Genomic DNA, 13,103 nt, shown 5'->3' with positions numbered 1-13,103 from the left:
TTGCACTAAAACTGGGACGGGGTCCGAGCTTTAAATCTTCAGAATTTTGATTTTTTCACTTTTGGCCCATATTTTCTCCAAAATTGCAGTTTTGACCCCATACTTTTCCAATTCTTCAATTTGTACCTAAAATACAATAAATCAACTTTTTAAGCACCAATTATCTTTAAAACACACCAAAAGCTCAAATAAAAAGGTACGATAAAGTGTAAAAATATACACTTAACAGTTTCCCTTAAGCAAACAATCGAGCGCATTCTTTTGCTCCCACCCAAATCCAAGATTCTTCTTCCCAACTCAGAAATGAAACTTATCTTCGAGGAGCTTTCTTACTTGCAATCATTTCTCGAAGCAATCAGTCCTCCACAAAGCAGCCGCAGCAAGAGAGTAGACGCTTTCGAGAGACAAATCAAAGACGCGGTGCATAAACTCGAAGATCTCATCGACTTCCATATATCAGATCAATTTCTTTCAGCATCCGATGACGGTTTGACTTTCGTCTTTTCTCAGCAACTACTCGAGTTCAGACAAGAAGTTAGTTCATTCACCAACAAAATATTGAAGACAAAGGAAGAGTACGACATTAACAGACAAAACCAACAACAGAGCGATTCTTCTGCTTCAGAAACCACCCTATCAAGAATTGTTGATTATGGTGGGACGAAGAAGAAAAAGATCGTGGGATTGGGTAAGGAACTGAGGGAACTAAAACATTGGGTTTTGTCGGACACATACGGACGTTGCTCTACGATGTTAATTGTCGGTATGGCTGGCATCGGTAAGACTATTGTGCTCAAACAAGTTTACGACGATCCAGAAGTCATAGATCATTTTGATCGACATTTATTTGTGACGCTCGGCCTCCATTATCAGTTGAAAGAAACTCAGCTACTTGTGCTTGATCAACTCAAAGCTGATAATGAAGATATTCGTGAAGATTCTTTATCCAAGCTTGTATACCAGATTTTACTCGGCAAGAGGTATCTCATAGTGTTAGATGACGTATGGAATACACACATCAGGGAAGAACTCAAACACTATCTTCCAGATGAGGTGAACCAAAGCCGTATCATCATTACATCTAGGATGCGAGACTTCAATGAACTATTTATCGAGATACCATTGTTGAATGACGCTGAAAGTTGGAATCTACTTCGAGATTTAGTATTCACTACTACTGGAGGGTCGTGCAGTCCTCAACTTGAGAAGATCGGTAAGGAGATCGCCAAGAAATGCGAAGGGCTCCCTCTGGCAATTATCGAGGTCGGAAAGCTCCTGCGTAAAAAAGAGAAGACGGTCGAGGAATGGCAATTCATAGCAGACAAAGAAGATCCACTCACCATCAAATCAGATGACAACACACCCCTCTCATATGCACTACTTTTGAGTTACACGATGTTGCCCCAATACCTAAAGGTATGCTTTCTGTATGAGTGTCTTCCCAAAAGGATACGAGATTTCTCGCTCGAAGCTCACCAAATTGTGGGTTGCCGAGGGCTTTCTTGAACCACAAAAGAATAAGTGCTTAGAAGAAACGGCCGACGAGTGCTTGAAAGAACTTATTTCTCAGAGTGTTGTTTTGAAGAAGAGGCGGGGGTCTAAAGGTAAAAGGACAACTAAAACATGCAAACTGCATTTCACTTTTCGGAATCTGTACGTTAATGAAGCCAAGAGTGAGAACTTTTTCCACGTCATAAACAAGTACCCCGACAGTTTTGCAGAGGGTATAGATAGCCAGCGGAGGTTGTGCGCACACAACAACATTGTACTTGGTTTCGAACAAGCCCATATCTGGATGGAATCACTTCCAGTTCCAGGTGTACGTTCTCTTCTTTGTTACGGTCCAAAGCAACGATATCCAATAAGGTTGTACTTGCCTTTTCGTTTGCTCAAGGTACTAGACGCCGTTTCGATGCGGTTTTACGAATTCCCACATCAAGTAGTAGAACTATTTCATTTGAGGTACTTGGCAGTAACATCCAATGGGAAGATCCCATCTTCCATATCACGTCTTTGGAACCTCAAAGTCTTCATTATCCATCAGCATCATCATAGGATAATCAAATCGTCGAATTCTCCTGTTTATTTGCCTGTAGAGATTTGGAAGCTGCATAAACTCAAACACCTGGAGTGCATGGGATTCGACCTGCCAGATCCAAACAGTGATGATTCTCTTATCCTGGAGAAGCTTTTAACACTTTCAGGTGTTAGCGCTCATAGTTGCACTAAAAGAGTTCTTACGGCAATGGAGTGGGAAATGTGGCGCGACGACTGGGTCGTGTTATTCGCCAGCCTGGAATTCCTGCTGATGGAAGATTTAGATATACGGCAATGGAGAGTGCAATCTTACCATTTCCCCAAGATGAAGCGGTTGATCATACGCCACTGCTACAGATTGACGGAGATCCCCATTTTTGAGCTTCACTATTCACTGAAAATCAAGGTCGATGGTTGCTCCCCATTGGTCACTCAACACTTGCTATCTAAGCAGAAGCTCAACAACCGATGGGTACGGTTTATATTGATATTCGGGTCAATTTTTCAGGTGATGGTGATGATGATGATGATGATGGTGATGATGATGATAAGAAACCTCAATCCTGAATCTCAGAAAACACATTTTGTCTCTCACGTTTCAATAATTTGACGTTTTTTATCATTTCGGTCAATTTACCGTTAGTATGTCAATTAAGTCATTGATGTGCACATGCTGGATTATGTTAGTTTTAGCGGAAAATTGACATAAATAAGTAAAAATGTTGAATTTTTGAAACATGAGAGACCAAATGTATTTTTTGTAAATATAGAGGACCGAATATGAAATCGATGCAAACTTCAATGACGAAAACAGTATTTTTCCCAATCTTTTATTTATGAATAAATTATATCGTCACTTTTATTTTGTTGAGAAATTCAAATCATGTTACAAATTAGGGGAGGGAGGAGAATTCGAACCCTAGACCTTTACTCTAATAGTAGAGGCTAGGAACCAACGCTCCCAATAAAAGATTAATGAATCATCAGTTTAACCTTTTCATTTTTCAATTATCCCCCAATTTTTCGATTTTTCTAGGAGTTTTTCGCATAAAGATTTGAGGTGAATACCTTCTGTTTCGGCCAAACTCAACATAAATTCAAATTCTGGAAAACATTTATGATCAAGTATATGTTCCGCATGTTTGTCGAGAAATAAAGAAAGAAAAAAACCCTACTAAAACACGTGGGAATATAATGGAACGCACACAATTTCGACGAAAATTTCCCAAAAAATAGCCAATTTGGTGATCGGTGCTCCAAGTGAAGTCGCTTTCGTTCTTGTCGACCTCGTAACAACTTGTTTTTCACTTGAATATGTTGCAAATAGTATACACACCCTCTCTTGTGTTGATTTTTATTACATCCAAAAGTATGTAATACTTCATAGGTAGTCAATGTTTTTCTTTCATAACTTGCGTTTTAATACACAATTTCGATATTCGTAAAGCTTCTGCTTTCGTCGCTTTGAAGGTTGACAGTCAAAAGTCCATCCTCACAACTGTAAGTGAAGTTCTCTTCTTTGTTGTCTACCTTACAACAACTCAGTTTCTCGCTCGAATATGCTCTGCATACTTGTTGGGTGGTAAATACCTAACACGCAAGTGCACGTATCGCAAACAAGTAGTAAAAGTGGACTCGTGAGAGTCGGATGTCGATCCCACAGGGAATACTCAAATTATCTAATCCTAAGTACCAAATTCTAACAATTATGATTTTTATCCAGCCTACGCAAAATTGTCAAATTTAATCAACTAAATAATTAAGCTAATTATGAAAGCAAATTAACACGAGAAAATATCAATAAAAATGGACCTAGGATTTTATCTTCCCCGTATGCAAGAATTGCTCACCAAAACCCCTCAATTATGAAATATATGATTCATAATTATTAACCCGAGACACTAATTTACTCATAACCCGCTGTCGCGTGTATTATGAGTCTATTATTCATAAAGGGTTCACTATATGTCTATGCAAACAAATTATGAATAAAGCATTAACTAACAAGTCTCATAAATGGCTACCTAAGGTGATATCTGTATGTCCACGACACCACATGCAATTGACACACTCATCCGGTGAAAACTACTCGAAGGTTCTTATACTTACCACGTGCCAAAAATAGGTATTTGTTAATGACTTATTTGTAAAGTGGTCCTTTACATAAGTTGTCAGGGAAGAAAATAAGAAAATAAATATTGTAATTCTACCTTTTAAAGAGTTGTGAGTAATTGAAACTAATCCGAAAATACTAATTTCAACCGATTAACACCTTCATCATCTTATATTACTGAATATAAATTTACTGTACCGTACGACTCCATAAAAAATAAGGAAGATTTTCTGATTCATTGAGAATATTTTATTAGGGCTGAAAATATTTTATTGGTCGTAAAACATGAAAAGGACAAAAACAGAAAACAGTTCTGATACGGACCAAATTGTCCTCATGGGGTTTCCTAATCATTTATTGGGCTGTAAATTGAGTTTTCACTTGTATTTGGCCCAAAATCATATCGGGCCCAAGAAGAGGAGTTATGGCAAGTTTACTTATTTCTTGCCCATCAAGTATCATCACCTATAAATAGGGAGTTATTCTCAACTTATCACTCCTATGCTCTCTCTTACATATCACACTCGATTATCTCTCGATAAACACTGACTTGATCGTCGGAGCTTCTATGCCGGGAAACCCCTCCCGGCGTTGCAGGTACCCCTCCGGCGGAATCCCCGACGAGCTATCATCCAAAATATCTTCCAAGGATCCTACGTCATCGTCTTGGTTATTTTGGTGCAAATCAAGTGGCGCCGTCTGTGGGAAAGATCTCGAGCTAAGACGTGAGATGATTTGATTTTTTGGATCTTCCCCATGAGGTTGGAGATAATGAGCTGCAATATTGAAGAAGAACGGTTCACTGTATTTCTTGGGGAGCTTTTTAACGGGGAACCAAGAAAGGGGCTCAAATCTTGTGCTTGGAATCCAGATCTGATGAATCGATGAAGTACAAAGAGGAGAATCCACATCTGATGAATCGATCAGAGTAGATTCACGAGGTAAATAACATGAAACGAGTCCAAATCTTGAATCAAGAGCTTGACGAACCCGAGGTGGGAGAAGAACTGAGAGAAACAACAGTCAACCCCGTCTCAGTGTTCGTCGATCCATGTCCACCGAGCTAAGTCTCGCCGATCTCGTCTGACGAGATCGAATCTCGCAAAACCTGGATCTGCTGAGCCATCCCTCGCCAAACCTATGCTCGCCTGTCGAACGCCTCCCGAGCTGAATTTCGCAGGCTCATCACCTCGAAATCCGATTCTCTTCTCCTCGCCGAAGCCCAGAGCGGCCAATTGAGCAATGAGCTCGGTCAATTTTTTTCTTTCGTACGGGCCAGTGCGCCCCCACCCGAAGGCTCCGCCTCTTCAGATCTGACCGTCTAAGGCTGTCACCCGAAAGAAAGGGGATGTCAATTTGGAATCAGATCTGAAATCAATTTGGTAAAAATCTCCACGAGAGCACCACAAGTGACAAGAGCTGTTGTCCGTAAACTCTTTCAGCGAGGGAAGTTCGAGCTTTTCTGACGAAGCCTAGTCCTAGGGGCATTCTTGTGAGGCAGTGCCACCCTAGTTCTCTTGACTTTGGGTTGAAGCAACTGGCATGTTTTTGTTCGGAGTTTATATCGCCCAAAGGCAAAAGAAAATCGAATTGAGCGAAAGACAAATGTGAACAAGAAAGAAAAATTCGAATACGAACTAAAGAAATTTTAAACAATTGTTGGAAAATGCCGATTTGTTGAAAGTTAGATCGGGGAGAAATGTTCAATTGCATGATGTTGCGAACAGGCTGTTTGATAAGATGTCTCAGAGAACACGCCGGTGCTACAAATTGAGCTCGAGTTTCGAGGAAATCATTAAAGGGATCTGGGATTATTTGGCAGGATATTGTATCCCCAAAATTAAGAGATGCTATCGAGGCCGTCCTTTATTCGACGAGCTCCGAGAATGCAGATTACGAACCTCTAACTTCGTATTTCGATTAGCCGCTGGTGGCAGTGCATTGGTGTGGTACAGCGCGAGGAAAATCATACGAAAATGAGCTGGACTTTGAGAAGCTGAGGCGAGCTATTACAATGTACAATCTCTTGCTAAGAGATGAGAGTGACAACATATTAGCATTCGACAACACAACTATCGACGATGAATGATATTAAACATCAAATTGGGTGGCAGGAGGAAATCTAAATGATTCTTGAATGAGACTTCTCTCCGATTATCGAGACGGTGAGGCTGATCTCCAAGAAAGATGTTTGGGAAGAGGTCGTTTTGGCCCGTGAAAAATCGTTACAGGTGGGAGGCATCACAATAATACTTGTGGAAATATGAGATAAGCTAATATTGGAGCTCGATCTTGCATGAGTTCAATACGGTTCAGTACGAGACGAGATGAGATGGGACGACTCAATCACGACATAAAGACACTAAACAATTGGATCTATGATTTGGTTTTCATAGGATGGTGTTCAACAGTTTCTGAAAAGAGGTGTGGAATAATAATTTTCCAGGGTCTTGTGTCGCTTGAGTTTGGAGCTAACAAACACAAAATTGCCAATTGAAATCGACTCGCACGGTGTTCCAAAGAAAAATTCCGTTGCACACTGAAAAGTCACCCAACGAAGATATAACTCGGAGGAGTGGTAGAGTATCAATATATGCCCAGAAAAAATGCAAGTTACATCTCCTCCAAACCCGAGAGCAACTTCAGCCCATATTTGTCAACGCGAAATCTACAACGGGATTGGTAGAAAGTAAGAAGAATCGAAGAGTTTCTTTACCACGAGATGAATATTTCAAAGGCGCGAGCTCAATGATGGGACAAACCTCTCCAAGAGCTCGGACTATCTGTATATAAGCTCACCATGACTCACGAAAGATTCGCTGGTCTTGGAGCTCATAAATTATTTCCCTCGAGTTTCTAGAAGAGCAAATCTATTTATAATGGCTCTAATTGAGCCACGTCGACTGGACTATTCTCAACGTGATTTTCCCGAAATTGGATTTCTTTAGCTCGAATATTTTCAAAAGTCACCTCTTGCAGTTCAAATTTCCCGAAGTTTAGATTTATTTCTAAAACAATGATTCTTAGGGCTCGTGTTTATTGCTTGGAGCACTAATATATTACCTACAAACGTCTTGTCGAGGAATCCACATTTACAGAGACAGTCTTCTTGAGCAGCTTATGGTTGTTAAAAATTCTCCGTGATTTGAATTTTTCAGAGTTCGCCCTTCTTGAAGCTCGAATTTGCCTCGTGCATCTCAAACTCCGGGAAATATTTCTTAAAACTCTTAAAAGGCCAGAGTTATATCTCGAACACAAAAGCGAGTAATTAACGATCCCGTTTGCCGCTGAGCTTTTTTCTTATCTCGAAGTGGAATTGTTTAAGGCTGGTAGTCCTCTCCTACCTCGCACTGGTCACATAAACCTCGATCGCCATCTCGAGCATAAAGTTACGAAAGAAAAAACCTCTCCTAGTCACCTCCCGAGTTGGGTATGAATCATTGTTTTTATCATTTCGGAATTGGTAAATGGTTTCCAACTGAGTGCCACTACACACCATAATGAGATAATTACAACATAAGGAGTTGTCTTGCGTATTCTCTGCATCAAACTCGAGCTAGGATATGGTCATTGCGAGTTAAAAACAAGAAGCTCGATTTCTCGAGCTCGTCTTCATCGGGATTTTTTGGAGGCTCGTATTACAGCTTGCGTTCCTCTTGCACAGCTCAGATATCATCCTGAGGAGCTCGACACTTAGTCAATTTGTGAAATCAACACGAGACCTATCAGACTTCTACGAGTTGGCAAAGAGCAAATTTCGAAGCTCACAATCACAACTCATGCCTAAGATTTATCTTTGGTAATCTGAATTTTCGTCAGTCGTATTTACTTCGAGAAACTTGAACCCGTCTCGTGAAGCGGGACCTCGGGAACTCAACGATCCTGCATGAGCTCGACACAATCAAAACAAAACAAAGCAAGCTAACCACAACAACACCTAAAAAAGAGACGACTATCCAAACCATTGTGAATATATGATGGTGTTTAATACCCAAAATGTCTTGTGCCACTGGTTAGCTCAGGGTTGACAGGCATGGAATTGTCGGTCAAAATTCCTTCACATGGTGTTCCAAAGGAAAATGTCTTGTGCACTAAACATTCACCCATCAGAGATATAACTGGGGGGAGTGGTATATGAATTGAACGAAAACTAAAGTATCGAGATATGTCTTTATGTCCAGAATAATGAAAGTTACATCTCCTCTGGAGCCAAAGCAATCTCAACCCGCATTTGTCGACGTGATCTATATATATATATAAAGGCGAATATTTCGAGCTAGGGAGCTCAATGATGAGACATAATTCTCCAAGAGATCGCTGCAAATTATTTACGAGCCCTGTCGATTGGGCCAACCGTCTCAATCAACTGAGGGGTTCTGAGTACCCACCATTTACAAGTTCAATCTTCTTAAATTTCGACCTTGCGTGAGTTCGAATATGTCTCGCTAACGACTTGGGCTCTCTAAAGCTCGACATTACTCAAATTTATAAGTTGCGAAAGGATAGTTTCAAAAAAACCCGAAACTCATTCCTTGGCAGGGATTTTTTTTCAGGCTCGCATTATTCTCTCTAAAACGAACTCTTGAAGTCCGTATTGATCGGTTGGAGCTTGGCCAGCCAACTCCAAGCCAGATTTCGACGACCCTGAGCTCGATGTTGGTTAATAGATATCTATGGATTATTAATTCAACGGCTCGTATTTTCTCTCATATACCCCGGAAGATCCCTCAAAGCACAAAACTTATTTCCATGATTTAGCGGGCTGGGTTTTCGTGAAAGTTCGGAGTTCTCGAATGAACCCGAAGCTGGGTGAAACCTTGAAACTCGCACTCACAACTCACACCTCAAATTCATTTATGGTAACTAGACTTTTTGTCGCCCATATTTATTACGAGAGGAGATTATGTGAGAAGAGAAGATACAAGCCATATTTTTATGTGAGGTTTCCACCTCGGCAAGAGGTCGCTACGAGTCGAGGCGATCAAGTGTTAACACCACCAGGTTTATCGGAGCTCATATGTTTATCTTAAAATGGGACTCTCTCCTAACTCGCATTCTCTACCTAAAGCTCGAAGTTACCCCCTGGCATACTTGTTTTATCCCAGAAGCTCTCGTTCACATTGCTCACACTTCTATGCCAATTCTCCCACATCTCCGAGCCAGATTTCGCCGGCTCGAACATTGTCATCTCGGTGCTCTCTAACCGAATCTCGCCGACCCAACGCCTGTCGAGGTAAGTCTCTCAGTCACCTTTCTCGAAGCTCGAATTTTCCTCTTGAATTTCAAATTCCGGGAAATATTTCATAAAGCTCTTAAAAGGCCAGAGTTATTCCCATACACAAAAGCAAGTACTTAACGATCTTGTTTGTTGTTGAGCTCGTTTTCTTATCTCGAGGCAGGACTTTTCGAGATTTGTAGTTCTCTCATATCTAGCATTGGTCCTATGAAGCTCGCATCTCCACCTCGAATACGAATCTATGAAAGCTCGAACTTCTCCTAATATCCTTGCGAAGTAAGTTCTCTTTTAAATGATGTGCCTATACCTCCATGGCAATAACTCTTTTCATGAAACTTGAAATTATCCATCACCTGGATAGAATATATTAATACAACACTGAGTTAAATCGCGTATCACGTTGTGGCGTTAAATCGCGTATTACACTGTGGTGTTAAATCGCGTATTACATTGTGGCGTTAAATCGCGTATTACACCGAGCCGTTAAATCGCGTACTACATTGTGGCGTTAAATCGCGTATTACACTGTGGCGTTAAATCGCGTATTACACTGTGGCGTTAAATCGCGTATTACACTGTGGCGTTAAATCGCGTATTACATTGTGGCGTTAAATCGCATATTACACTGTGGCGTTAAATCGCGTATTACACTGTGGCGTTAAATCGCGTATTACACTGTGGCGTTAAATCGCGTATTACATTGTGGCGTTAAATCGCGTATTACACCGAGGAATTAAATCGCGTACTACATTGTGGCGTTAAATCGCGTATTACACTGTGGCGTTAAATCGCGTATTACACCGAGGCGTTAAATCATGTATTTCACTGAGGCGTTAAATCGCATATTTCACTGAGGCGTTAACTCGCGTATTACAGTGAGGCGTTAAATCGCGTATTTCACTAAGGCGTTAAATCGCGTATTACACTGAGGCGTTAAATCGCGTATTTCACTGAGGCGTTAAATCGCGTATTACACTGAGCCGTTAAATCGCGTATCACACTGAGGCGTTAAATCGCGCAAAAATGAGGCGTTAAACCGCGCAAAAATGAGGCATTGAATCGCGCAAAATGAGTTGTTAAATCGAAACAAAAATGAGTTGTTACAATAGGCAAGAATAGCCTATCAAATCGAGTATGTAAATCGCTAGAGACATTCAAGCCAATACGGCGAGATAAACGCACGAGTCATACAACCAGAGAAAAAAACGATGTAAGGTGAAAAGACAACACGTGAATAATACTCCTAGTCTAAACACGACTTCTAGACTTCGGAGTAGGGGGGAGTAGTTGATACGGACCAAATTGTCCTCATGGGGTTTCCTAATCATTTATTGGGCCGTAAATTGAGTTTTCACTTGTATTTGGCCCAAAATCATATCGGGCCCAAGAAGAGGAGTTATGGCAAGTTTACTTATTTCTTGCCCATCAAGTATCATCACCTATAAATAGGGAGTTATTCTCAACTTATCACTCCTATGCTCTCTCTTACATATCACACTCGATTATCTCTCGATAAACACTGACTTGATCGTCGGAGCTTCTACGCCGGGAAACCCCTCCCGGCGTTGCAGGTACCCCTCCGGCGGAATCCCCGACGAGCTATCATCCAAAATATCTTCCAAGGATCCTACGTCATCGTCTTGGTTGTTTTGGAGCAAATCAAGTTCACACTCGATAGACCGGATATCCGAGTTGCCAGAAGAAATCTTGCAAAGAATACTGTATTTCCTCTCCCAAAAAGAGTCTGTTCGTACCTCCGTCTTGTCGAAATCATGGCGTAATATTTGGTGTACTCGCCCCAATCTCGATTTTTCAGACAACAACTTCAAAGGAAAGAAACAAGAATTTATATCCCTTATCAACAATAGTTTACAACGATATCGCGACCAAAAGCTATGCTTAGAGGAATTCGGGCTTTATATATCGTCAGATGATTCGGATCGCAAATCGATTTTGCTCCTCGAAAAATGGATCCGAACACTAAAAAGTATGGGTATTGTGAAGTTTTGTCTTTCTATTTGTTTGAAACAGAGTTCGGGACTTATTCATCTGCCCTCTGTAGTCTTCGAAGTAGCCGAACCGCTACAAGATTTGCATGTCGAAAAATTCACGTCGGACCAAAAGTCTTATCAAAGGACGGTACTCTCTAAGCATCCGAAAGAAGTTCGTCTACAAAAAGTCTACATTGAGGACGACAATTTTCGGATGATAATCGCAAGCTGTCCTTCGGTTGAAACTTTGTTCGTCAGAGCATGCGAGGGGTTAAGAAATATTGAGGCCAATAATCTTGTTCATCTAAACAAGTTCATTTTTTCACCTTATAAGGTGCCCTTGGCATAAGAGGAACTTTGTAGCATCGAAATAAATCCCCCATCTCTTAAAAGCATCGACGTTACTTACGGTAATCTTAGGTTCGAAAGAGGAGTTGATTTTTGTAATCTGAGTGAATTACATATAACTGGTGTGGAACTGTCATGGGACAACTTGTCGTCGTGTAAATTGCCGAGCCTCGAAAGGTTGATCATTGTCGGTCGCCTTCGGTCCAAGGAAATCAACCTATTTGTCGATGCACCGAAAATAACCTATTTTGCATATAGTGGAGATTTTATCCTATCGATCTCGTTTGCAACAACTACTTCGAAAGAGTGGATCTCGGTTATAGGCCTAACTATGCATCCGAATGGTGTTCCCTCTTCGTGGCTCCACAAGCTAAAAGAACTGCTCGACTCATTAAGCCAATCAAAAGTTTCTCTTCGTATTTCTATCAGTCGTGAGTATCAGATGAATGACGACATAATTCAAGAAAACATTAACCTGATACAAGAAAATTGTTGCGATAAATATTTTGTGGTGGAGAGATTGAGTTTGAGTTGCCACTTGTGTTCCTATTCATCTGTTTTAAAAGGTGTTTTTAGCATTGGTCGTCCAAGAAAAATCTGTTTGTCCGGCCTCATGAACTCGGAGACAATGGCTATCGAGTGTGTGTGGAATTTTCTAATGCAGAGAGAAAGTGGAGAACAAGGTGATCAGTGCAGGAAGTTTTGGGAAAGAGATTTAGAAGAAGTAAGCATGGAGATTATTGGGAAAAATCGTGAAGGATGGCATTCGATAACTCTGTCAGAATTTCTAAACCATCAAGAAATCGGATCGAGTATTCGCTTTACATTGAAATGGAGCAATGGGGAAATCTGAAGTCTTTCTTTTTGTTGATTAAAATTTAAAACATAGTTTTACCTGCTTCGTCCTAAAGTTTATTTTGTTTCTGCTTGTTTGGCTTCGTTTTCTCATTCATTTGTTTACAAGAATACTCTTTATTAACTATTTTATTTGCATATCGTCAGTTATCAAAATTAGATAGAGATATAAGAAATACGGGGGTTTTCCATTCCACACGGGCTCCAATTTTTGGGTGTATAATATGTAATAAGCGAACACTGAGTTTTAAATGCTTAACCCGGTTTGGTTCAGGTTTACCTATATGTCGATCGGCAGTTTAACCATTAAATAAAAAGCCGGCGTTTAACCGGCTAAATCGGCCGATAATGTGGAATGGGCATCCTCTCTCCTTGAGAGAGCTTTTAATTTGGAGATGAGTTCTACCCAAATCTATTTAACATCTGCCAATTAGTCCACTTTCCCTCCATTTTACCCGCCAAATAAGAGTAAGAGGTAAAGTGATATCGAGTCAAAGTACAAGAAGGAAGTGGAATTTACCCA

At 40.6% G+C, this 13,103-nt stretch overlaps 1 protein-coding gene across 1 annotated transcript; it reads left to right on the top strand.

The window, feature by feature from the left end:
- Positions 1 to 303: 303 nt before the first annotated feature.
- On the top strand, positions 304 to 2,604 carry LOC105966408 (putative late blight resistance protein homolog R1A-10). The gene is made up of 3 exons (XM_088824632.1): positions 304 to 1,416; positions 1,517 to 2,450; positions 2,546 to 2,604. Exons 1-3 carry the CDS (start codon positions 304 to 306, stop codon positions 2,602 to 2,604), a joined length of 2,106 nt encoding a protein of 701 aa, XP_088680758.1.
- Positions 2,605 to 13,103: the final 10,499 nt, after the last annotated feature.

This window comes from Erythranthe guttata, chromosome 10 (genome assembly GCF_056151865.1).
Source record: "Erythranthe guttata isolate IM_541 chromosome 10, IM_541, whole genome shotgun sequence".
Taxonomy (NCBI): domain Eukaryota; kingdom Viridiplantae; phylum Streptophyta; class Magnoliopsida; order Lamiales; family Phrymaceae; genus Erythranthe; species Erythranthe guttata.
The sequence above is the reverse complement of the archived record's forward strand: the minus strand, read 5'-3'. Positions and strand labels throughout refer to the sequence as shown.